The sequence below is a fragment of the Eleginops maclovinus genome, chromosome 12, assembly GCF_036324505.1.
Source record: "Eleginops maclovinus isolate JMC-PN-2008 ecotype Puerto Natales chromosome 12, JC_Emac_rtc_rv5, whole genome shotgun sequence".
In the NCBI taxonomy this organism is placed as follows: Eukaryota; Metazoa; Chordata; class Actinopteri; order Perciformes; family Eleginopidae; genus Eleginops; species Eleginops maclovinus.
In genome coordinates this window covers 4,861,138-4,885,631 of record NC_086360.1, presented here as the reverse complement: position 1 = coordinate 4,885,631, position 24,494 = coordinate 4,861,138, and the positions used below count along the sequence as shown (strand labels likewise).

Below are 24,494 nucleotides of genomic sequence, written 5' to 3'. Positions count from 1 at the left end.
CTGTAAATGTAATAATAGTGTAATTGCTCTGAAGATGGGAAGCAGAGCTGCCAACATTGTGTTTTAGAAAATAGTAGCAAGCCGAGCGGAGCGAGGCAAATTTTTTTTCAAAGCCGGGGGTCCGAGGTCCGCCGAAGCCCCCTGAATGCCCCCTTATTTCATTTTTACTTTACTTATTTCTATTTATCTTTTGTATTCAACTGTTATTATTTTACTGTAAATTGTATGTATATATAGTTCCCTATTCCTTTTCCTATCACCCTGCTGCTATAACATGTGCAATTCCCTTACAGGATTAATAAAAGTTATCTTATCTTATCAGAAGCCAGAGACTTTACATGCTCTGAGATGCAATCTAGGTCATATTAGGACATGTTTTTCGTGTATAATTTCTCCTTTTCCCTGTACTGTTGCACAGAATTAAACACCAACATACACAAAAAAATATTTTTATTAACCGAACAGAATTCATCATGAAACAATACTGAACAATAACACATGAAAAACCTTTACACAGCCTTTTTTTAGAACAGAGTTCAACTCAAGGGAACCTTTGGCTGTGACATGACCATCTCATCAACCTCTCACTTTAGATGGTCATAGGTTGCTGACTTGGCCTTGGCAAGAGTTGTCTTGGAGTACGCCTGCTTGTAGCAGACAGACCCCTTTGCCACCATGAATTGTTTGTGGGTAATGAGGTTACTCAGGGTCTCCATTCCCATACTAGGTCTGAACTCCGTTCTGTTTTTTGTGACAAGACTGAAGATGCGTTCGCAGTCTGCATTGGAATGGAAGATGCAGAGGATAGCCAGCATTACCTTGCAGAGTAAAGGGTACTTGAGATGGCCATTTCCATCCTTCAGCTGACTCATCAGGTGCCACTGTGTGTCTGGTCTGTCACAGCTGGTGATGCTTTCTGGCAGAGCATCGGTTTGGTAGGTCATGAATTGACCCTCAAGCTTGTCCATCTCCTCAGCACTCATCTTCAAGCAGGGGAATCTGCCTGTGAAGTACCTCACAGAATTGAAGTCTGCGCTGTCCCGTGCAGACATGTCAGCCACAGAAGCATTCCTTATCACTGGGTCATCATAGGGAAACTTCTTCACCATGTACTCAACAGCCTTCATGTAGAATGCCCGCACAGCGCTGAAGACCTGGGCAAGCTGCAGCTCCTCAAGCTCAGGGTGATCTCTTATGAAGTCTCTGGTGTTTTGCCCAATGAACAAGGTCTCATTGCTCTTCTGGTTGCTTGGTTCCCTGAATGGTACCTGGTGAACCTTAGCAGCTGCATTGATCACCTGAGGCTTCACAAATCGGTTCAAGAGATTCTTCAGCTGTGTGGTCAAAGTCCTGTGTAGTATTTGTATGCAGGGTTTGTCTAGCTGCAGCAGAGTGTTGGCCTCATCAAATATCGGCAGGACCGCACTTAGAAAGTAGCAGTAAAGATGGAATGTTGGGTCCTGCAGATGTTGACATGCCCTCTGCACTCTCTGTTGTGCCCCTGTCTTGGGCTGAGTGGTTCCAGTGCTAGATGTATTGGGCTGAGTGGGTGCAGTGCTAGATGTCTTGGGCTGAGTGGGTGCAGTGCTAGATGTTTTGGGCTGAGTGGGTGTAGTGGTAGATGTCTTGGGCTGAGTGTGTGCAGTGCTAGATGTCTTGGGCTGAGTGGGTGCAGTGCTAGATGTCTTGGGCCGAGTGGGTGCAGCGCTAGATGTGTTGGGCTTTGCCGTTGCAGTCTTGGGCTGTGTGGTTGCAGCTGCTGGTGTTTTCTTTCCCTGACAGAATTTGGCTAGGTTTTGTTGGCGAAAGAGATAGCCTGCCAAATCAAACTGAGAATTGTCCTTGCTGCCGCTACTGTGGGTTGATGTGTCCTTGCTAACACTGTGGGTGGACTTGTCCTTGCTGCTGCTCTGCGTGGTCTTGTCCTTGCTGCTGCTCTGCGTGGTCTTGTCCTTGCTGCTGCTCTGCGTGGTCTTGTCCTTGCTGCTGTGCCCAGACTGTTCTGACTCAAAGTATTGCAGCAATGCAGGCCACTGCTGCAACAACCTGGCGATGCATTTATCTAAAGAGAGCCACCTCGTACTTACATGTTTAACAATCTTTCTCATTTCCACTCCACACAGATCCTGAAATTTCTTCAGTCCCTGTTTCCTCTTGCTGGATTTGTCTAGGTAGAAGTATATGTCCACCAGCAGCTCTTCAATGGACACTGGAAGCTGAGCAGCAGCTTTTTCTGCAGCTAGATGAATTAGATGGCACGGGCATCCCAGCACATATACTGCACTGTTTTTTTTGTTGATGTAGCCTGCCGTGCCAGCTTTGAGTCCCTGCATCACCATGGCATTATCTGCCCCAAAACTCATGCAGTTGTCCCAGGATATGCTACGTTTCTCAAGTTCATTGTCAATGAGTTTGAATATGTTCTGCCCAGTAGATGCCTCATGACACTCTGGCAAAGATAGGAGTACTGTCAGAACACGCCCAAGTCCTCGATCAAAGTACTTCACAACAAGAGGATACAGCTTACAGTCTCCATAGTCAGTGCTCCCATCCGTGGCTAGGGAGTATGGAGCTGTCCTCATTGCCTCCGTGATCACAGACGCATCCTCCTTGGCAAGAGCTCCAACAATGGCGCTGCTCTTTGTGCGACCAGACCCATACTTTCCTGCAATTGCAATCACAAAAATATTGCATTGTATTATCATGATTATACTCTAGATTACACAGAATTGCAGAATTACAATCATGATATTAATCCTCTGTAGAGTAAGTTGGCCTAGGCTATTTTTTTTTCACCTTTACATAAAATGAAAAATGTTTATTAGAATGATACAGTATCAGTAGGCTATAAATTAGCAATGATTAATTTGCAAGATTTAAATCAGATTATCAACCAGGGCAGTACTGTAACTGTTTTATATAGTCTGTACAGATTGTAGAGTGTATTGTGACAGTATACAGATATAAATCTATGCCTATGAATGCTTGAGATGAATTGAGGCTATTTGTCATTTGAGCCTTACCAGCGATTTTCGAGTCCGGAAACATCTTTTTCACCAGTGGCCCGATGTGGTCGGCCACCGCGATCGGGATGTTGTGTTCCACCAGAAAGTCCACAGCGAGCACTTCGGCATTTATGACACTGGTGTCACTGTCAACCGTAAAGAAGCCCGCGATGGGCCTTGTAGCTTCCACTGCCGCCTTGTATGACGTGTGTTTAGCAGTCCTGATGTGCTTTTCAACGTCGTGTCGGCCCCCATGCCTCACGCTAAAATCTGTCTTACACAACATACAGTAAGCGTGGAAGTCGTCCAGCTTCGACCGGGTGATGGTCGGCCATTCTGCGTTATATTCTAGCTTGAAGCGCTGTTCAGAAATTCGCCGCTTTTTCAGCGGAGGACAAGTACGTTCACCATCCATTTTTGATAGACTTCAACTGACAGCTTGCTCCGCGATTTCGCGGGCATAGTGTATTCACGAATTATCATTGGTCCATTAGAAATTAAGATAATAAAAACACAACACATATGTTAAATTATATAATGAAAAAAACCCAGATATTAATATGTTGTAGTGACTGTAATACACATAATTCACCTCCTTCTAAAGTGTGGTTCTACACACTGTTGTTTCATGCCTGTAAGTATGACCGTTGGTTTATGCTTGAAAGTACAACTGTAAAAAGGGATCGTGGTCCCTTTAATTAATCTGTGTTTACGATGACGTGGAGCCCCATGCTTGTTGGTCAGGACAGCGCCATCTTGTTTTGTTAACTTTGACTGTGATTAAACGAGACACGCATTCGTGTGCTGAACTGTAATGAACGTCTCCTGCGTTTCATTACGATCTCCACAATGTTCTACTTATCTGTGCTATAAATGTAATTTTTGTATGATTCCAATGATCTTAAATAATTTTATAACCAAAATAGCTGAATTTGCTCGTGACCTGAGCAGAGGAGACAAGCGGGGTAAGGCAAAGAGCGGCGCCTCACGTCAGATTGAGCAATCCCTCACAAAGCGGAGCTAGTGAGAAATTAGCACCTCCTGTATAATGCCTCCCTGCTCTGTAACAAAGATGCAAGTGAGGAAATATTCCCTCCTGTATAATGCCTCCCTGCTGTGTTACAAAGATGCTTGATGGATTTTACCCCGATATATATATGTAACAGTATGTAACCATAATGATTTACCCCGATGAATCTGCCACAAAATACAACAATGCAAATGCAGACGAATGGAAAGCCACCAGTACGTTTAATTATTAGCCAAGATTACATTGATATCCGAGTGTTTCCGAGGGGATTGTTTAATGTCTGTCATCCATTTAACATCATACAACGTCGTTGTGATCACTTTGAACCCAACGATCTTTTTTTTTAATGTATTGGTGAGCTGAGTTTGAGAAATTAAACTGTGCAGCTAAAGTTGTGTTTTTTGGTTGCTATAGTTATCTAGTTGCTATGCTAGCTAGCTCAAGAGACTTAAATAACCTAAACGATTTAAATGGAAGCGTTCAATTCGCATGTAATGATAGCTAGTTATCGAGCTGATGTTATAGTTTCCCCGATTTAACTCATTGTATTTCAATGGGTAAAGGTAAAAATCCTCAGGGTGCCTGTGCATCTTCGCATGAAATAATATATTAGCCTACCAGTTATTAACACGAGTTCTCTAGCTACCAACTGCCAACTCGTTGTACCTATCATAGGTGTGTGTGAAGAATGCTGAGATAAAATATGAAAAACAACCAGTAGTCAATGTGCAAGCTGCCAATTGAATTATGTTTTAATAAACTCTATTGACTTCACATATTTTTCACCGCACGGCACTGGTCTACATGAATATAATTCTTCATCAACAGCGGGAGCCAAAACAGCATAGCATCCTGGTAACAGTAGTGAGGGTATTACAAAAAAGAAGTACAGCCGATCCTATTGGCTCTTTGTCAACGCAAGGGACGAATCATAAAACGGCTTATATGTGAGCTTTAGGGCTGGTTGGATGTCAACACAGGCACGAGGCTGCCAGCTACACGATTCATTTTTCGATTTGTTGGGTAATGCGTAGGATATTCAAGTCAAGCGTAGCGGCGTAATTAGGGCCTGGAAATCGTATCTGCTACGCCAAAATCGTGTATGTTGGCAGCTCTGGGGAAGGGATTTCTATACATTTTCATGTTCACAAAGTCAGCGATTTTTTGCCGGCCGTCTTTCCTGCATACGGCAGTTCAAACTGTGTTTCCTTTATCCTGTAATATGGCTCCATAGCTTTACACTCAGCACACAGAGCTCTGATTGGTCAACAGGACGTGCTCCGGGGCAGGTTGCGTGTTCAGCATAAGTTACCATGGTTACTTTCTACCCCCCCAGGTAAGAAGTGAACCAGTGGTTAACCCTGAAGCTACCTCGCTAACCACAAATCCTGCTTGGTCTTACAGGCCTCAGGTAGGAGGTTTAGGTTGTTGTTTGTTAGAAATGTTGACACCTTTTTATGAGACTGTATTATCAGTAGGGCAGTTAGAGTATTTACATCCTACTCACCACTGAATCATCAGAGAAGTCGATCTCATCCAGGTCCAGGTATTCAGGATCCTCCATCTTCACACCTCATCATCAGCCTCACCACCAGCTGCAGACAAACACACACGTTATCCTACATTATAGAGCCTTCTTCCATTGTTTTACATTTAAAAAATCTAAATATTCTCATGTTAGTCAGAGAGAGTTCTTGTTTTTTTCTGCAGATATTTGAAGTTTGCGACTTGAAAACATTTTCTTTAATGACTGACGATACAACATCAGTCATTGTGTGTGTGTTCCATGGAGAAGCATCCTCTGCATAAATATGATCAAGTTAAACACTTTTGGGTTTGGTGTCGCAGTGATACAATCAGCAGGAATAAAATACGGGAAGTTGAGGCAGGAAACTGAGAACAGTCCCGAGGAAAACTCAGAAAGGTTTCTTTTTTTACTGAGATGAATAAACAGGAAACTGTGGGAAAAAACTAATCCAACTTTTATTCTAAAAGGGGGAATTACAAAGTAGCAAAAGGCTGGAAATAAAACAAGCTGTTTGATTTTAAACTCAAATCCTTTTTCAGTAATACCACAGGTTTTAAACTGTCAACTGCACAATCGTCCTGAGCTGTTGCGATCAAAGGAAACAAACAGCGGATAATCAGCACTAATCAGAGAGCAGCGTGACTCACAGAGAGCTCTGAGATTTAAGATGCCACACACTGCCGGAACCAACACGGGAGTAGAGGAGCTATGGGACAACATCGAAAGCAAGGGATTGTTTGATTTTTAAATTTCACGTCATTTGTAGCGGACCTAACTTACAGAAATCAACCTTACTTCAGAGTTAGTTCACTTCCAGACAAGCTATCAATGTGGTTCAAATGTACAGATTTGTTTGATCTTCTAGTTTTATATATCCTACTGAAGGTCTTTACTGTAGCTTAAGAAATTAGCTCACTACAGCATTTTGAAGACAGGAAAGTGGTTTTGGGCTGTCACCAAAAACTGCCTAGCTTTGGAGGACTTTAAATGCACTTTTAGATAAGCTAGAGCTTTGAAAGTAATGGGTTTGTTTGAGTTTGTAATTTTACTTCCATTTCAAAAGGTTGAATACTTTTCAGGTTCATATCAGTGTAGTGTCTCTACTGGGACATGTCTCCATGCTTTAATGTTCAAAAAGCTCTTTATGTTTCTCATACTGCCTGTGCTGCAGCACCTCTGTTCACCCTCTGTCTGAAACCAGAGCCCAGCCTGCTGTGATTGGTTAGTGCATTTAAATAGTCTGCAAAAGATAAACCCCCCCCCTTGCCTGAAACTCTGCCATTGGAGTCCTTTGTTTACTTCTGTAACATAGTGACATCGCTAAGTAACACTCATGCTTCTATTGGTTAGCGCTGTAAGAAATTGTACGTGATAAGCTTAGGGGCGGGACATCACAATCACAACAGAGCCGGCCAGCGAACCAATCAGAGCAGACTGGGCTCTGGTTTCAGACAGAGGGTGAAAAGAGGTGCTGCAGCTCAGGCAGTATGAGAAACATAAAGAGCTTTTTGAACATTAAAGCGTGGAGACATGTCCCAGGAGAGGCACAAAGTACTAATATGAAGCTGAAAATGAACATTTTAAAATACAGATCGTTGTGCTGCAGTTGGTTTCAGAGGTGTTAATGGTTATGTTTTAGTGTCGAACACAGGCTCTTTTATTATTTTCTGCACAATTATCAATTTTAAAGCGGTTTCTTTAGTTTTTAAAATGAGCAGATTTCCATTCACAGGATGTTCATAAAGCTACAAGAGAACGTTCATGTAAGCGAGGAGTTGTTTTCAGACTGTGTGGGAGCGCCCGCAGAACTAAACTGGTCAAAATAAAACCTCTGATTGTAGCTTTGAGAAACAGTCGAGCCCAACATCCTTGATAACAACAGTTTAGCCCTGAAAGCCAACATCAAAAATAAGACAGAATCAAAAAAGAAAAAGGAAAGAGTGTTTATGTGAACAGCTGATGGATTTGAACCCTTCCAGGCTGCGGGAAACAAAAACAGCCCGAGAGATGAAACACAGTTTTGGAGTCAAGTCAAGGGTGGGAGTATTCAGGAGGAATTTCAAAGTGAAACTCGATATGGGTTTCCTCACATTTCCCTCAGAGGTCAGGTGTAACCGAAAGCTGAGTGGATAGTAGAAATGTAAACAAGGTATTATTATAGTTTTAGCAGCAGTTAAAGTTGGAGCTATTTGTTGACGGACAATCTTTGGAAGCATTGTCTGCACACAGCATTCTGAAATTGGGTTGCCAGGTTTTTTTTTTCTCCTTGTCACTACTCAATCCCGAGCCAGAAACCGGATTTGTTCTGCACATGTGCAAAAATGTCAAAGCAATGTGTGGCAGTTTTCTGGGATTTAAATACTTTTATTTTATCTTTGTTTTGACCATAGAAATTCAAATGTTTGCTTATTGAATAAATACTTTTTTCGGTAAAGAATGACATAAATAGGGAGCTCATTTCTTCATTCTTTAACAAAGAAAAGCTGAACAAATGCATTGCTTAAATAAAGTAAAGTCATTCAACAGATTTAATATAATGTATACTTATGGCACATTTAAACCGAAGATATATTTTTGAATCAAATTGAAGTGGCAGGTTTTGGTCTTGTTGTATATATCACATTAAACATGTTTTATTAATATGTATTTCTAAAGATACGTTTCAATTCAAGCTTTCCTCCACACGTTTCTGCATTTAAGATTTCTTTATTCTATTCATTTATCTTTCTTTGGTTTTTGTCTTTCTTGCCCTCAGTTCAAAATTATATTTTGTGAATGTCTTTTATTTGTTTGGGCCTGTTCCAATTAATTCTTTATTTATTTCTCAAAGATGTTTGGGGATATTGTTAAATTAAACAACGATGTAAAACAAAAATCCAGGTATGGATCAGGCAGTCCTAACTCCACTGTGGATTTCTGACTTGTTCCTTAGCGCACAAGATCAAACATGTAACCTGCATCTGTCGGTTTTCTAAGCCAGTTTAGATACAACCACAGCCACATCCGCATTACCGTAGATATGCGTGACTGCGTCATGGACGAATAAAGAGAACTCATGACATGCTGAACACCGTCATTGCTTTTCAACATAATTCAGCCTATATACTATTAGACAGGTAGCCTACAGATTTGAAAACAATGTCAACTGGATTTTTGTGTCTAAAAGAGCTTGACTTTCCGAGTTAGTTGTTTCAAAATAAGACCAGGTTTTCATCAAAAAGGACGCTAAGAACATGGTCGATCAGCCTTCAGTTGTTGTTATTATGATGTTTTTTCTACAACTGCTTTACAGTAAATTATTAAAGACTTTGTTGAATACGCCATTGGTCAATTACGGCATTATTTTATGAAGTCTTTACGGCAGCTTGCTGCAGACAGTTTTTAAAGGATGCAGTATATGGAGAAGGCAATACAACATTTATTTAAATCATTACAATTATTTTTAACTTTGTTTAATTATTTTACAATCCATATTGTATGTCAAATTATTGTTTTAAATATTATAAAAATGAAATATTGTCAAATATAAAAAACTTAAAGAGATTACAAATCAATATTTTCAGGGATGGTAGTGACCTGCTGTACATTATCCTTAGGCTTAAGTCAGTTAAAAAAAACAGCAGTGTTTTTACACAAGCAGTATGCACATAGTTACAGAAACATCACCACTTCACCTGTGCTTTACAAAAAGGACCATAAATACTGAGGCACATAAAATACAATTAAAAAAAAAACTTCAACTTTCATTTAAAACATCTCTCTGTGTCTATTTTGAGCCTCCTCCACCTCCTCAAACATGTCCACTGTCCCTCTCAGCAGAAGACGGTGGAGGCTGTAATTGAGGCGACAGGACTGATTACAGGCATTAAGAGCTGCAGGCTGGACGCAGGCCAGGCTAAATCTCATTAGTGCTGCTCACAGTGCTTTGGGTTCACTCACTTATTTCACTGTCGGTTGGGACTATAGTTATGTGGGGCTGCACATTAAATCGAAATGTTATCGAATTTGCAGTATGGACTATTGCAATAGTGAAATCTCAGGAAGCTTAATATTTGGGTAAGGCCAAATATGTGTAAAACATGTGTTCAATTATTGATGTTTTTTTAGTACATGTTGCTCAAAGATTGCCATCATTATTGAATTAAAGCTTTTGTATATTGAATTTCTATTTCCTATATATTATTCTGAAATGGACCAATCAAACAATGACTACTTTTACTGTAGCTACTTTAAGTACATTTTGATGAGAATACTTTCTACTCTTACTTGAGATAAGATTTCCCTCGTTAATCCAACTATTTCCTCTTAATGAGTTCATGGTGTTTTATCATTTTACTAAATTGTGTCGTCCAACTGTATATTTCAAAGCTAAGCGTATTCTAAAACTGACAAAATGAGCTTCTGAATGTTGGTTTTTGTACTTTTGATAAATCATTTACTGCATTTAGCATTTAGTTTTACTTCATGTGTCATTAGGTATATTGTTGGTACCATGTTGGTATTTAAGCGAGAGCTTGAAAATTAAGAGCTTTGCAGTGTAAGTAATCAAGTTAAGATTATGGAAATGTACAGATTCAAGATGATTTATTAGTGATGAAGGAAAGCAATAATCATCATAACCCAAGAACAGTCTAAAAGCGGTTAATTTCAGGAATATATACTAGACTAGACCATAAACTGTTTTTGACACTTTGTTTTTGACATTTTGAGAAAGAAAAATGCTTGCACAATAATAGTTACCAGGTAATAATTAGTATAAATGTGACTTATTGTAGGCATAATAAAGCAAGCAAAATGTCAGTTTTACAAAGTGAGACAAAGAAAGTGAAGTGAGTTAAGGTTGTGTGTCCTCTCTTTAGTAAGAACAGCTAATGTAATCCGCAGATACCTGTTTATGAAGCAGCAGGAGGCTAATTAGCTAGCTCGCTAATCAGCATCCAGGGAAGCTAATGTGGAAGCTAACTGACTAGCCGGGCAGCCAGTTGGAAATTTAGGTCAAAACAGAAAGCTCAGGTAAAAACGACACTGGCACGGGATAAAGAGCGGTTTTCTCCCGGTCAACGAATCGTTTTGAGATACGGTACCTTAGGGAAGTCAGGCAGCCGAGGAGAAAGAGCTAGCTTGATGGGGTGATACAGCTAGCCGAGTCGCTAGCAGCACTGATCCTTGGATCCAGCTGTTTTTTTCCCCTCTGTCGCCTCGCTGTCTTGAAAAGCACAAAGACTTTGACATATGGGCAGCACAGAGGGTAGGAACTAGGAAGAGGGCCCACTCCAAACGCGTTTCTGAGAACCATTGCAGTGTGAAAGAAGGGAAGAACGACACTTTTACATTTACGAAAGCACAGCGTTACTGTATGTGTGTTATTGGCTCTGCTGTATGTGAATGTGCATTATGGTATGGTTCATTAGCAGAGACGATAGAAGTACTCTGAACCTTTAAGAGTAGACATATAACCGTGAAAAAATGTTACTAGAAAAAGTCCTGGATTTAAAATGGAGTATAAATATAAAGTATCAAGTAATTAAAATACTCAAGTAAAATACAAGTATGTCAAACATTGTACAGTAGACCTAGTACAAAAGTAAATGTACTTAGTTAGTTACATTCACTCTTACACAGTGCTCTACTTCCAAGTTTCCTTCTACTCAAAGGTTTTCCTTTTTTAGTTTTTTGAACGGCCTATAGACTTATAGGCTGTTGCAATAGAAGATCTTTGCAGAGGGCAGCCGCTCAGACGGAGGAAGTGGAGCCGTTACATAGCTCCGTTATCCTTAGAATAAAAAAACTACAACAGAAAGGTGTGCTTGGAGGGTTAATTCCTTCACTTCTGTTTATATTATACCATGCATGTATCCTGAACTTAATGGATTAATGGAATGGTTTAATTTTGATTTAAAATATATATAGTTAAGATCTCTTATTTTGAACAACAATTACTGACCATAACAATAAGGATGAGACAAATATTTCTAATCATATTTTGTTTGTCTTACCACTCATTGTAAAGCACTTTTTAAAACTATGGCTTTATTTTACTTTACTAAATATAATTAAATCTTTTTGCTTTGTGTTTGAAAACTATTTATTTGACTGTATTTATATCTAAACATGAGATTACGTGTCAGCATGCTTCATTCATCCTTCAAAATCAGACATGGGACATCATTTATGCATTCATTTACATAATGTTTTGTCTGTCCTAGAGAAACTCATGGTAGCTTCACCACAGACGAGTATAAATGACCTTAGTTTCCATAATAACATAATAACAGCCTTGGAGCTCTGCTGTGGTCTACTGCCGGCAGTGGCTCAGGAAGTAGGGACTTTGATTGGGAGCCATATGGGTCGCCGGTTCAAGTCCCTTAACAGACCTAAAAATATGGAGTGTGGACTGGTACTTGGAGAGTTCCTAATTCACCCCATGGGCCCTGCCGTGGTGCCCTTGAGACACCCTGTGCTTTAACCATAGACTGTATATGGCTTTAACACGCTCAGTTTGAGCTCACTAGAGCCATCTAGTGGTTCATCCTGGAACTTTCACTGCTTGAAAGAGACACAATTTGCTTTCGGGGTTTTTTCCTTTTCTGTAGTCACAGTGTGGTGTGTTGGACAGTTTTTTGTGCATGTAAATGGTCGGCAAAGGCTAAAATCCCTGTCCAGAGGGAGTTTCTCTCCCCCACACCTGAAACACCTCCATTGGACTCCTTTGTTTACTTGATAATGACATCACTATGTAACACAATTGGCTAGGGTTGGATAAATGTAGCTTTCTTCTGGTTCCCCTTGTGTTATCCTTCAGACAATACGAGACTAAAAAATGGTTTTAAAGAAAATCTATAATAAAATAATAATAAAAACTGTACTTTCAAAAGATACATCTTAATCAACATAGCACATTTATTTACAGCGACTTAAGCATTTACAGTGACTTAAGCATGGGCCTAACTTATTCACATACCTTTTAGCAACACACTCAATCATCAAGTGATGAAAGAATGCACAGTACACTGAAAAAAATGATTTTGTGGTTTAGTAATATTTATTAGGTTAATTGTCACAATTTTTATTTTCTAATTCTAAGTATCAGTGAGAACTGGAATTATTCAAGTAAAACTATATATATCATTCATGTAATAAATAAACAGTGTGGGAAGACTAAGTTTTATTATGTATTTTCACATAATAGTCAAAGGTTTCATAGACATTGCACATGAACCTAAAAATATCAAGTAAGTTACAAACTTTGCGTGTTTTCAATCCGCGCATGCGCCTTGTGACGGCATACAGGACGCATGCGCTACGTTGTCCGCCAAAACACGAAGATAAGAAGACGAAGACGACGGTCAATTTGAATGGAAAACAAAGTTTAATGGAGGCAGGAGCGGCTAATTCATATTGAAGGTAAGTCATTCAGGGGTTTCCTTGCATATATAACGGGGTTATTGCGGTAATTTGAACGCTGTACAATACAGCGCGATTTAGCACATTTAGCGGCCCAGCGCGACATGTCCATGCGCCGGTGTTGGTGTGGGTGTAATCCACCCAGCACGCGAGAGAGACCGCAGGAGGATAGTATGCTAGGTGTCCAGCTAACCTATTACAGTGTGTGTGTGTGTGTGTGTGTGTGTGTGTGTGTGTGTGTGTGTGTGTGTGTGTGTGTGTGTGTGTGTGTGTGTGTGTGTGTGGTGTGTGTGTGTGTGTGTGTGTGTGTGTGTGTGTGTGTGTGTGTGTGTGTGTGTGTGTGTGTGTGTGTGTGTGAATCGGGACTGAGACTACACAACCGCTACACATAGAAGCCGGGAGGGGCGGAGAAAATATACGCGGGCTGACGAGCTTCACAGCAGCCTCTGCCACACCTCACCAACGACCATCACCGTATTTGGAGGCCTTTATTTCTAACTCCCTTGTCTATATTTTGCTCATAATTTGATATGAATATAATTGACATTCTGATTCCATTTACACTGTTTAAATTTAGATTCTGAATTATTCTTGATACATATGACACACCTCTCTCTACTGCTTTTTTGAGTAGAGGAACAGAATCACTGCGGCAAAAACGCAGGATTTTCTTGGTTTAAGATTCAACATATGTGGAAATGGTTCTGATTCTGTATGAAAGATGTGTATATTTTTTAGATCACAGCAATATTTTAAAAATATTTTGACAGCATATCAAAAACTAATTGGTTTGACAGTGGTACAGTTTATTTTGGTTACATGATTCTGTAGTTTGAAATGTAGTATTTCTAGTAGTATTGTGCAGTTGTAATGTATTGTTTTGTCTTTGTGTTTTTGTCCTTAAGCCCAAAGCAACAACTTTCTGCAGTTGACACAGTGCCCTTTCAAGCAGCAACTACAGCAAGCTGTGTCAAAGGGAAAGCCATCTGTCTATTCAGGTACAAATTGTGTAGTGCTTTGCTCTTCATAAGTCGTAATAGGTTTACCATTATTACAGAATATATATTTTGAATTTTGAAGTTATGTGTAGCGCCGCATAAAATGTAATGTAAACAAAAGTTGAAAGGACAATCTGATGTTACATCTATTCTAGTGATATGAATATAGCCCAATAAATGCTGCTTCTCCATCTCCATCCCTGGCTTTAAAGTCACTAAGTATGATGCATTAAAGATAACATTTCTTTGTATTTTACAGGCTCCAACGGGGAAGTTCTCCTGCTTCTCCCTCTGCAGTATTTGATTTGAACGGCTAATGTAAGGTAAATCTAAAACCCTAGGTACCTCTCATTCTTAGTTTTAATTTGACTTTCATACTGATATGAAAGTCTAGTTTAGATGAGGTTTGATTTATTTCTGTCTCTAATTTTCAGATTCCAAAAAGATGAAATGGTCTTCTAAAACATGTCAATTTGAGGCTGACACACGTACAGAACTGTTGAAACACTACAGGCTAAGACATGGAATGGTTAGCCGTGGCCAGACAGTGCCTTGCCTTTATAAGGATTGCCCTTGTTCATTTAAGACGTTCAATGCACTTAATATTAATTTATCCAGGCACACTCACAGAAATATTTAACCCTAATTTATAGGATTTATGTAATTGAATTACATGACAAAGTTCCATTTAATTTTTTGAACATAAACCTACCTAATAAACTTTACATGATGCATATACATCAGTGTAATCAAGCCTATTCATTTAAATGCATATTCATCAGATTATGTATTCAGAATACATTAAGTATATTTGTTTGAATTACATAGTAATTAAGTTACTTATTCAAGATGAATAATGTGTATGTGTTTGAAATGCATAACAATTAAGCTTAAATTCAATTAAAATGCATTAGATTTATGTATTTTTGTGATTAATATCTAATTAATTTTTCTATTCAACAATATCTCAATGATGCATACAATCAGACCACCTTGTTGATTCAACAAATGTATTAACATTAAAGCACACCTCTTCTTTTCACACATGGCAGACACAGTACTCTGCAGGTAGTGTAGCTCTTCAACTTAGTCATCTACTGCTGCAGATGGAACATGTCAAATGTTTTCCAACTTTGATAGAACAGAGGCAAGTTAGGAAGGCTAAACAAAGTTTTAACTCATCACCTGACAGGAACGTAGTTAACTGAGCACCTGCCGTTTCTAACTTTCTGTGTGTTCGTTATGTGTGAATCACAAAAGCAATTTGAGTTTGAGTGCTTGTACTTTGGGGGAAAGCTTGGACGATTCCAGGTCCATCAGGATCTTCTGTTAAACTTCAAAAGTATTCTTCAAGCCTTTTGGATAGCTTAAATTAAGTGCGTAGATCAACCCATAAAGCATCACGCATGCATGGTTGATACTCTGGAGGTTGTGGAGAACTTCGACCCCTTCCAGGACCAAACCGACATCTGCAAAGCGTCCACCAGGACCATCAGGATCATCACTCTCAGCTTGAACGGTGTAGATTGCCATGGTCGTCCCTGCGACATCTGCCTCGGCCTCACGGCATTCGATGTACTGAAAGATGGAGGGAACAGAGAACAATGAGCTGTGTCACCCTAACCTTGACCTTTGACCACCACATTCTAAGCAGCTTATTATTGAGGCCAAGTGAGTGTTAATTTGAAGAAATTCCCTGAAGGCACTGTAGATATAGCATTCATGAGAATGAGATGGACACAAGTTCAAGGTCACAACGACCTCAAGATCTTTGACTCCCTAATAGCCTGAAACAAAACAAAAAGTCCAAAAGTTACATTACGTATAAATGGAGTTGTACATTCAATGATCATCAACTATTTAAATATGATTAAAAAGTGGTCACAATGAGGGTTGCGTTAAAGAATTTCAATACCATTTTTACCGTGTTTGTGGGTCTGTGCCATAATGAACAGCATGTCACATTGCATAAAAGTAATGCTCTTAATCCTTTAATTTTGTGAATTGTTTATGGTGCAAATGAAACATAAGATAGTAACTTACATGTTCATAGGTTAGTCCTCCTCTGAGGGTAAGTTTCCGAGCTTCTTTAGGATGTAAGGATTTCCGGGGAGACTGCACTTTATCTGATGAAGCCTTTGACCTGCCACAATAAAAATTGAGTCAACAAATCATCCCAACTTAAAATGTAAAAAAAGGAAAAATACAGGACCAGGAACCCATTTTATTCAGAGATATGTGAACTCATTGAAAACATTCTCATCAGTAACTAATATCTGAAAGAGCCAAATAAGAAACTGTTCTTTGATACAATGTAGGGGAGAAAGGACAGTAGGACAGAGGCAAACCTCTTCTGTCCATCCCCTGCTCCCTCACTCCTATCCTACTGAGTATCCTTACTACTACACTTACCTCTTGACATCCGGCTTGGCTTTACTGACTGCCTCAGATCCTCAGCTGCCTGTTGACAGAGAAAATCAATAATTATCTCATTATTTCTCTCCACTGACATAATGCGCAAACACATAGTTCAAATATCTGTGTTTTTTTAGGGAATATTCGAATGTCATTTTTGAGCAATTTTGACAGCCCTAATGGATATCAGCCCTAAATACACTACAAGGTAGGGTAAAGGAGGAATACAGGAATGGCATTATCTTTGTAAACTACGGGCCAATCACAGAAAGAGGGAGGGAGAGAGACAGAAAGGAGAGAGTAGGGGGAGAGAGACAAAGTGTGATAGGATAGAGAGAGAGAGAGACCAGTTGATCAGTCTTGTGCTGGTTAGAGTTCCAGTCAACATGTCCACTTACTGGCAATAACTTCAAGGAAGACAAGAAAGCTTCCCTCTCTCTGATGTTCTCAAGGCCTTTGAGTTCGTAAGCAGACAGTCCACAACATGCATCCTAGTGACACACACACACACACCCATAAGAATCAAGCTGTTCAGAATCAAGAATCAAAACCAACCTGACATAATCTGAAAGGCCTTTCTTACTAAATAACATTTCCAAAACAGGTGTCAATTACATAACTGCTACTTTATGAGAACTGTCAAGTTTCTGTGTCCTTACCTTCTTGTTTGGGGCAGAATTATCGTCACTGGCATATTGGAGACGCTTAGGTGCCAGGACCTGACCCTTAACCTCAAGCTCTTCCGGACCATGTGGATTTACTTCCTACAAGTCTCAGCAGTACCACCATTGCCTTGATGGAGTTTCTTTCTCAAAACAAACAACCCATTGGACTCAATGACAAACTATTGGTGGCCAAGGTCAATGTGACCTAATGTCCATCCCATTGTCATGAATGCCACATGTTATCAGGCACACCTGGAGGGAAATTAATTACATCTGGCACAAAGGACAGAAGGATGACATACTTACCACATATTCTTTGACCAGTGTGTCCAGGTCTTCATTGAGATAGATGCTCAGACAGCTCAGCACACAATCACGCCTCACGTTGATGTCTTCACTCTGAAACAAATGTTAGATGTGTCCGAGACGCATATGCTGAGGCCAGCCAAGCCACTGACATTTCCCACCTTGACCATTATTCTTTATTAGATAAAGAAAAATGAACTGTGCAAAGTAACCAGAAAACAGCTGAAGTGTCCAGTGCTGTGCATATTGAACTGTTGGGCTGTTTGAGCTGAGCTGGACAGGAAGTATAGTGCAAAAACATGACGGGTGAAAAGCTGTGATCATCATGTGATCATGTACATACTGGCCATGCTGTGAACAGAGTGAAATCATAGATAGGTAAGATACAAAGTATTGCACATTATACCTCAGTCAGTAGAGCCACCCTTTCCACCTCCAACCCGTCTCTTGTTTCACCACTAGGGATGTTTGGACAGAAATTGACATCTCCCTTCCTGGGCTTCTTGATGTGGGCCGCTGGAGTCTGCTGGCCACTTCGCTTGTTTTTTAGAGAGTTGATGGCAACCTCGGGGTGTCCAGCTCGGCTGAGGAGAATAATTATATTTTATTAGCAGCTTTCACTGACCAGGATCACAAATTGCTTCACAATTTAAACACAATGGGCTCTATTTTGGTTTTGTCCTAAACGCCATGTCTTTAATACACTATTCAACACTTCAGTAGAATCAAGTATCTGCTGCAACAATCGCAATAATGGGATACAGTGGGGCAAAAAAGTATTTAGTCAGCCACCAATTGTGCAAGTTCTCCCATTTAAAAAGATGAGAGAGGCCTGTAATTTTCATCATAGGTATACCTCAACTATGAGAGACAGAATGAGAAAAAAAAATCCAGAAAATCACATTGTCTGATTTTTAATGAATTCATTTTCAAATGATTGTGGAAAATAAGTATTTGGTCAATAACAAAAGTTCATCTCAATACTTTGTTATATACCCTTTGTTGGCAATGACAGAGGTCAAACGTTTTCTGTAAGTCTTCACAAGGTTTTCACACACTGTTGCTGGTATTTTGGCCCATTCCTCCATGCAGATCTCCTCTAAAGCAGTGATGTTTTGGGGCTGTCGCTGGGCAACACGGACTTTCAACTCCCTCCAAATATTTTCTATGGGGTTGAGATCTGGAGACTGGCTAGGCCACTCCAGGACCTTGAAATGCTTCTTACGAAGCCACTCCTTCGTTGCCCTGGCGGTGTGTTTGGGATCATTGTCATGCTGAAAGACCCAGCCACGCTTCATCTTCAGTGCCCTTGCTGATGGAAGGAGGTTTTCACTCAAAATCTCACGATACATGGCCCCATTCATTCTTTCCTTTACACGGATCAGTCGTCCTGGTCCCTTTGCAGAAAAACAGCCCCAAAGCATGATGTTTCCACCCCCATGCTTCACAGTAGGTATGGTGTTCTTTGGATGCAACTCTGCATTCTTTCTCCTCCAAACACGACGAGTTGAGTTTTTACCAAAAAGTTCTATTTTGGTTTCATGTGACCATATGACATTCTCCCAATCCTCTTCTGGATCATCCAAATGCCCTCTAGCAAACTTCAGACGGGCCTGGACATGTACTGGCTTAAGCAGGGGGACACGTCTGGAACTGCAGGATTTAAGTCCCTGGCGGCATAGTGTGTTACTGATGGTAGCCTCTGTTACTTTGGTCCCAGCTCTCTGCAGGTCATTCACTAGGTCCCCCCGTGTGGTTCTGGGATTTCTGCTCACCGTTCTTGTGATCATTTTGACCCCACGGGGTGAGATCTTGCGTGGAGCCCCAGATCGAGGGAGATTAGCAGTGGTCTTGTATGTCTTCCATTTTCTAATAATTGCTCCCACAGTTGATTTCTTCACACCAAGCTGCTTACCTATTGCAGATTCAGTTTTCCCAGCCTGGTGCAGGTCTACAATTTAGTCTCTGGTCTCCTTTGACAGCTCTTTGGTCTTGGCCATAGTGGAGTTTGGAGTATGACTGTTTGAGGTTGTGGACAGGTGTCTTTTATACTGATAACGAGTTCAAAAAGGTGCCATTAATACAGGTAACGAGTGGAGGACAGAGGAGCCTCTTAAAGAAGAAGTTACAGGTCTGTGAGAGCCAGAAATCTTGCTTGTTTGTAGGTGACCAAATACTTATTTTACCGAGGAATTTACCAATTAATTCATTAAAAATCCTACAATGTGATTTCCTGGATTGTTTCCCCCATTTTGTCTCTCATAGTTGAAGTGTACCTATGATAAAATTACAGGCCTCTCTCATCTTTTTAAATGGGAGAACTTGCACAATTGGTGGCTGACTAAATACTTTTTTGCCCCACTGTATATTGAAAGGACCTGCTCTTTTTTTGATCTAGAACAAACTCTACAGGCTCAACAACATTTAACACTTTTTTAAAGTATTCTTTTCTTTTATACGCTGTAGCAAGTGCACCATCTTTCCCCAGTGCATTCACCAAAGGATTAGATTTACACAGTAAATCAGCTAATTCATTAACAACACACCATCAACCTCAATGTCTCAGCCTAAAATGTTCTATCAACTCATACCTGGAAGATAGTGAACTGTCACACAATTTGCACGGCCACATTCACATAGCACCTGTGAATGAATACAAAGAACAATTGTCAGTTATGTTATTAACACACAAACAACAAGCTACAAAAACATCAGTTTTCAAAGTGCATGTATAATCTGCAACACTACTGAAAAACCCACACATAATCAGTCAACTTGGGCCAAAAGAAAAAAATGAAGGCCACTTAAACTGATGCAAAGAGATTACAAACTGAAAAAGTGCATTCCAGAAGTTTAAAAAAAACAAACTATATATATATAAAATGAATGCACTGACGCAAGTTAGATTCAAACATTTCTATTGAAACAAACAACAAAAGCACATCTTTCTATGATAAACCGTTTTGGAGATAATCACAGACATGTAAAACTTTAGACTTTTTGTCTAAATCTAAAAAAGGGTCTAAAGAAATGCACCCCTACCCGAAAAGCTTTGAATAAAATGCATTTAAATTTGCTAATCATTGATTATTTTCCTACTTAGCATAGGGCGCCAAGATTAGCGAATTGCTAGCTAACGTTAGCTAGCAATTCACTCCTAAATATAAAACTACTTACAATCATCACAACTACGTACATTTGATCATCAATTAATTGATATTAATATAATCTGATAAAAACTGCACGAATAATACACAGGTGGATGTAAGTAGACAATGGATGATTCGGATTACTCACCATTAAGCCTGATGTACCACATGGCAGATGATGGCATCCAGCAGAAAATAAGGATGTCATTTCCTGTGTCCCGATTTCACTTCCCCCGAGTTGTATGTAAACCAATCACATACATTTTAAATAGAAGAATCTTGTTTGTTTCACAGCTTTGATTATTTAAACCATGTACATATGTATAAAGTAATTACATTTAATATATTTCAGAATTGACAGAATTATACAGATCATATATAATTTCAATACATATATTTAAAACATATGAGTATTTAAATAAAATCAAATAGATTTATATGCTTAAAAATCAACTCTACCATGATTCATTTCTGTGAGTGCAGCATCCCCAGGCAGTGACATCAGAAGAGATTCTATCTTTTAGTTGTGTCCTGTGCAGTTCCGCTTGTTTTGATTCAGAGAGGCAGTATTTTGAACATCTTGGAACCCATTTGAGGAGATTTGAAGTAGTTTCATGTGTATTCAAAAACTGCACCTTCAGCTCAAACATATATTCATCCTTTGCCTCGCACAGACATAGGAAACATTCTCCACATGGCCATGAAGACTTTAAAGATGAAGTATTGAAAAAGTACTCGGATCCAGTGTTTGACACTGAGGAAGAGGATCCTCAACCTTTGATTGAGGAAGACATTGATCCATCTAGAATCATAAAGGAGAAGTTTGGCAGACTTTTTCTTAAGTTAGAGATCACCTTCAATGTGTCAAACAAGTGCATTGATGAAATTGTCAATGAGCTTCAATTCATATCATGCACAGCATCAGTTCCTGTTATAAGAGAGTTGATCGAGTCTACTTTAAGGGCCCATAGCTGTGAGTTGGACACCGCTGTAATCTCTGATTTGGTTAAGATTCTCAGCGAGGCACACCCAATAAGCTCAGCTTTGGCAAGCGATGGTCCCCTTTCAACATCCTACAAGAGAAGAACGTTCATGAAGGAACATTTTTCAGTAGTTGAACCAAAAGAGTATATACTCGATAGAAAAGAGGGCAAAACATTCCAGTATGTGCCAATATTGCAATCTCTATCACAGATTCTGAACAACAAACGCAATCAAGAAAAACTATTGGATACTGATAGAAATTCGGCAACAGCCTTACAGTACCAATCTTTTCATGATGGATCCAACTTCCAGAAGAATGATTTTTTCTCTGAAGAGGACAGACTTAGTATTATCCTGTATATTGGTGATTTTGAGGTATGCAATCCTTTGGGAACTTCAAGGAAAAAACACAAAGGCACAGCTGTGTATTGGATCTTGGGAAACATTCCAGCACAGTCTCAATCAGCATTAACATCCATTAATTTAGCCGTTTTGTGTAAGGCAGTGGACACCAAGACATTTGGATACCAGAAAGTGTTAGAGCCATTGCTTACGGATCTGAGGACTTTAGAAAGAGATGGCTTATTTATTGCAGGTCTGGGAAAAGTTGTCAAAGGAACTGTTATGTATGTGGTAGCAGACAATCTTGGAGCTCACTCAGTTGCAGGCTTTGTTGAAAGCTTTTCTGGTTGTTATGCTTGCCGTTTTTGTCTTGCTGAGCGATCTGAGTATCAGTCAAGAGAGGTGAGATCTGGTTTTTTTCAACAGAGAACTGAGGAGCAACATGCAGTACATGTTCAGATTGCTTTGTCCAGTCTGAATTATTCCCCGTGCTATGGTGTGAAAAACCAATGTGCACTGTCTGAAGAGCTTGAGCACTTTCATGTTACATCTGGGTACCCTCCAGATGTTTTACATGACCTTTTTGAAGGCATCATTCCATTGGAATTGGCATTGTCTTTTAATGTCCTCATCAAGAAGAAGTATTTTTCTCTCATTAAACTAAATGCTGTCATCCATCAGTTCCCTTACAAGTGGAGTGATAAGACAAATCGCCCTCATCTTGTCCCCAGCAACTTTTCAAACCGTAAATCAGTGGGAGGCAATGCTCATGAAAATTGGTGCCTGCTACGTCTGCTGCCTCTGATGATAGGTTTGAAAGTACCTGAAGATGAGCCTGCGTGGCAGATGCTAATGACTTTGAAAAGCATTGTGGAGCTTGTTATGTCACCAAGTCATACAGAGGAAAGCATTTGCTATCTTGACAGTTTAATATCTGAACATCGCAGCAGACTTCTTGAAGCTTTTCCTCAACAGAAGCTCTTCCCCAAGCACCATTTTCTTGAGCACTATCCCCAGCTTATCCGAGAAATTTGGTCCTGTATCTGCTCTTTGGACCATGAGATTTGAAGCAAAACACAGCTTCTTCAAGAGAGTTGTCAGACACACAGGATGTTTCAAGAATATCTTGCTTTCTCTTGCAAACAAGCATCAGCTCATGATTGCAAACCATCTCCACGAATCAAATGCAGTCAGAACATCACTCTTGGTTACAAAAACAACAGAGGTGTCTTTGGATGTTCTGAAGGATGACATTAAAGACGCATTGAAGTGCAGATTTCCAGGTGTCACAAGAGTACATATTGCCAACTCTGTGAACTGTTCAGGGACAAACTATGCTGCTGGAATGGTGGTGTGCCATGGTTCTACTACTGGATTGCCAGACTTTGCAGAGGTGCTACAAATTATGATAGTTCATAACAAATCAGTGTTTGTCATCAGACTAAAAATGGCATGGTACAATGAGCACCATAGGAGTTATGAGTTGGAGAACGATGAGCAAGTAATTGAGCAAAAGGATCTTCCAGATTTTGACAGTGGTCGAAGCCTTAATCGAAAAGTTCCCATGTCTCAGGGAACCAGGGTCTTCTAATGGCCTTTATGGGTGGCAGCAGAGGATGAAATGGAAAATGGGAAATTACCGTGCAAAATTGAGAGGCCGTGAACTTGCCTGTCCAGAGCTGGAAGTGAACTCGCTGAAAAGACAGAGGTCAAATGAGAATGGTTCAAGCAAAGGCATCAAAAAGGCCAAGAAAGCAGAGGTAAACTACCTGCCTCCACTGCCAATTGGGGACACGGAAGCAACTTTAGAGAAGGAGAGGGTAGACATGTTGCAAGAAATTAAGAAGAAAAACAATGAGAGGATAATATCTGAGAAAATGGAAAGATCTTTCTCCTTCCGAAGACAGGAAGTTGTGAAGCAGTGCCCTGCCATCCAAGATTTCCGGGATAGATGGCCTGCTCTTTTTTTCTGAAGCTCAGGTAAAACAAGTGTCTGTGTGTTGCATTTTTAAATCCATTAATAAAGAGTGTTAAAAAGTAAATAGCATAATCGTACTTCCTCTTTTCAGATCAAGGAGGAATTCAAAAGAATCACAACGGTTCCCTTGGAAAGAACTTTTCTCACTAAGCTGGACTTCTACACTCCAAAAATGCAGGAGATATTCAGCAGAAAAGGCGGAGTAGCTGGGACCAAAATACGACCACTTCTGGATTCATTCAGCCAGGTAAAGTAGGGGTTCCCAAACTTTGTCGGCTCAAGATCGTTTACAGAAATTAGATTTCTTGCTAGAACCCAGACCTGATATGTCTTTTCCACATGCACGCACTCGCACGCGCGCGCACACACACGCACACACACACACACAGGGAGAGAAAGAAAGGGGGTGGGAGAGAGAAAGAGGGAGAGAAATGGAGAGAGGGCAAAAAATAGAGGTAGAGACAGAGATGCACCGAGGCTGAACAGACAGTGAAAGATCTTGCGCTCTATCTGTTTTAATTTGGAAAAGGAATTCACAAAAATGACATTTTACTCTGCTAACTGGCAACCCAAGCAAAGTCGGTCAGAGACCCACTTTGGGTTCCGAGCCATAGTTTGGGAACGGCTGATGTAAAGTTTCAAAGGCGTACAGTTACTTTGAAGTGGATTAACCTACAGCAGTTAAGAGTA

At 40.0% G+C, this 24,494-nt stretch overlaps 3 protein-coding genes and 1 long non-coding RNA gene across 7 annotated transcripts in view; 1 reads left to right on the top strand and 3 right to left on the bottom strand.

Annotated features, from left to right (window-relative positions):
* The window catches only part of sncaip (synuclein, alpha interacting protein), a 28,289-nt gene extending 17,417 nt beyond the window's left edge, over positions 1–10,872 (bottom strand). The window contains exons 1-2 of the mRNA XM_063897536.1: positions 10,648–10,872; positions 5,543–5,630 (exon numbers count right to left, since the gene is read on the bottom strand). Of these exons, the coding sequence (XP_063753606.1) occupies positions 5,543–5,599 (57 nt within the window). The 5' untranslated portion in view covers positions 5,600–5,630; positions 10,648–10,872. The remainder of the gene's footprint in view (positions 1–5,542; positions 5,631–10,647) is intronic.
* Positions 434–5,153, bottom strand: LOC134874087 (uncharacterized). Its single transcript, XM_063898088.1, has 2 exons — positions 3,024–5,153; positions 434–2,665 (listed from the first exon to the last, which is right to left on the bottom strand). The coding sequence occupies exons 1-2, from the start codon at positions 3,418–3,420 to the stop codon at positions 585–587; spliced, it is 2,478 nt and encodes an 825-aa protein (XP_063754158.1). The 5' UTR covers positions 3,421–5,153; the 3' UTR covers positions 434–584.
* Positions 10,873–12,884: 2,012 nt separating the features above from the next.
* On the top strand, positions 12,885–14,715 carry LOC134873732 (uncharacterized). Its single transcript, XR_010166979.1, has 4 exons — positions 12,885–12,967; positions 13,873–13,965; positions 14,225–14,288; positions 14,400–14,715. It is a non-coding gene; the product is annotated as an uncharacterized LOC134873732 (long non-coding RNA).
* Positions 14,716–14,958: 243 nt separating this feature from the next.
* LOC134873730 (uncharacterized) lies at positions 14,959–23,259 on the bottom strand. 4 transcript variants are annotated; one of them, XM_063897537.1, is made up of 9 exons: positions 20,649–23,259; positions 19,943–19,994; positions 17,758–17,935; positions 17,352–17,444; positions 17,040–17,144; positions 16,779–16,871; positions 16,378–16,426; positions 16,009–16,108; positions 14,959–15,543 (listed from the first exon to the last, which is right to left on the bottom strand). In XM_063897537.1, the coding sequence occupies exons 2-8, from the start codon at positions 19,981–19,983 to the stop codon at positions 16,020–16,022; spliced, it is 648 nt and encodes a 215-aa protein (XP_063753607.1). In that variant the 5' UTR covers positions 19,984–19,994; positions 20,649–23,259; the 3' UTR covers positions 14,959–15,543; positions 16,009–16,019. The 4 variants fall into 4 exon arrangements, with proteins under 4 accessions (XP_063753607.1, XP_063753609.1, XP_063753608.1 ...); XM_063897539.1 differs by lacking the exon at positions 17,040–17,144; XM_063897540.1 differs by lacking the exons at positions 14,959–15,543; positions 16,009–16,108 and having other exon boundaries at positions 16,393–16,433.
* Between the last annotated feature and the right edge of the window lie 1,235 nt (positions 23,260–24,494).

What these genes read in the sequence shown, in the direction of transcription:
- LOC134873730 (XM_063897537.1), bottom strand. Translation starts at nt 19,983, where the DNA reads ATGTGGCCGTGCAAATTGTGTGACAGTTCACTATCTTCCAG. An exon ending in GGGTGGCTCTACTGACTGAG is followed by an intron (nt 17,445 to 17,757) that starts GTATAATGTGCA and finishes CATTTGTTTCAG; the next exon opens with AGTGAAGACATCAACGTGAG. An exon ending in ATTCTGCCCCAAACAAGAAG is followed by an intron (nt 16,872 to 17,039) that starts GTAAGGACACAG and finishes GTGTGTCACTAG; the next exon opens with GATGCATGTTGTGGACTGTC.
- LOC134874087 (XM_063898088.1), bottom strand. Translation starts at nt 3,420, where the DNA reads ATGGATGGTGAACGTACTTGTCCTCCGCTGAAAAAGCGGCGAATTTCT. An exon ending in TCCGGACTCGAAAATCGCTG is followed by an intron (nt 2,666 to 3,023) that starts GTAAGGCTCAAA and finishes TTGCAATTGCAG; the next exon opens with GAAAGTATGGGTCTGGTCGC.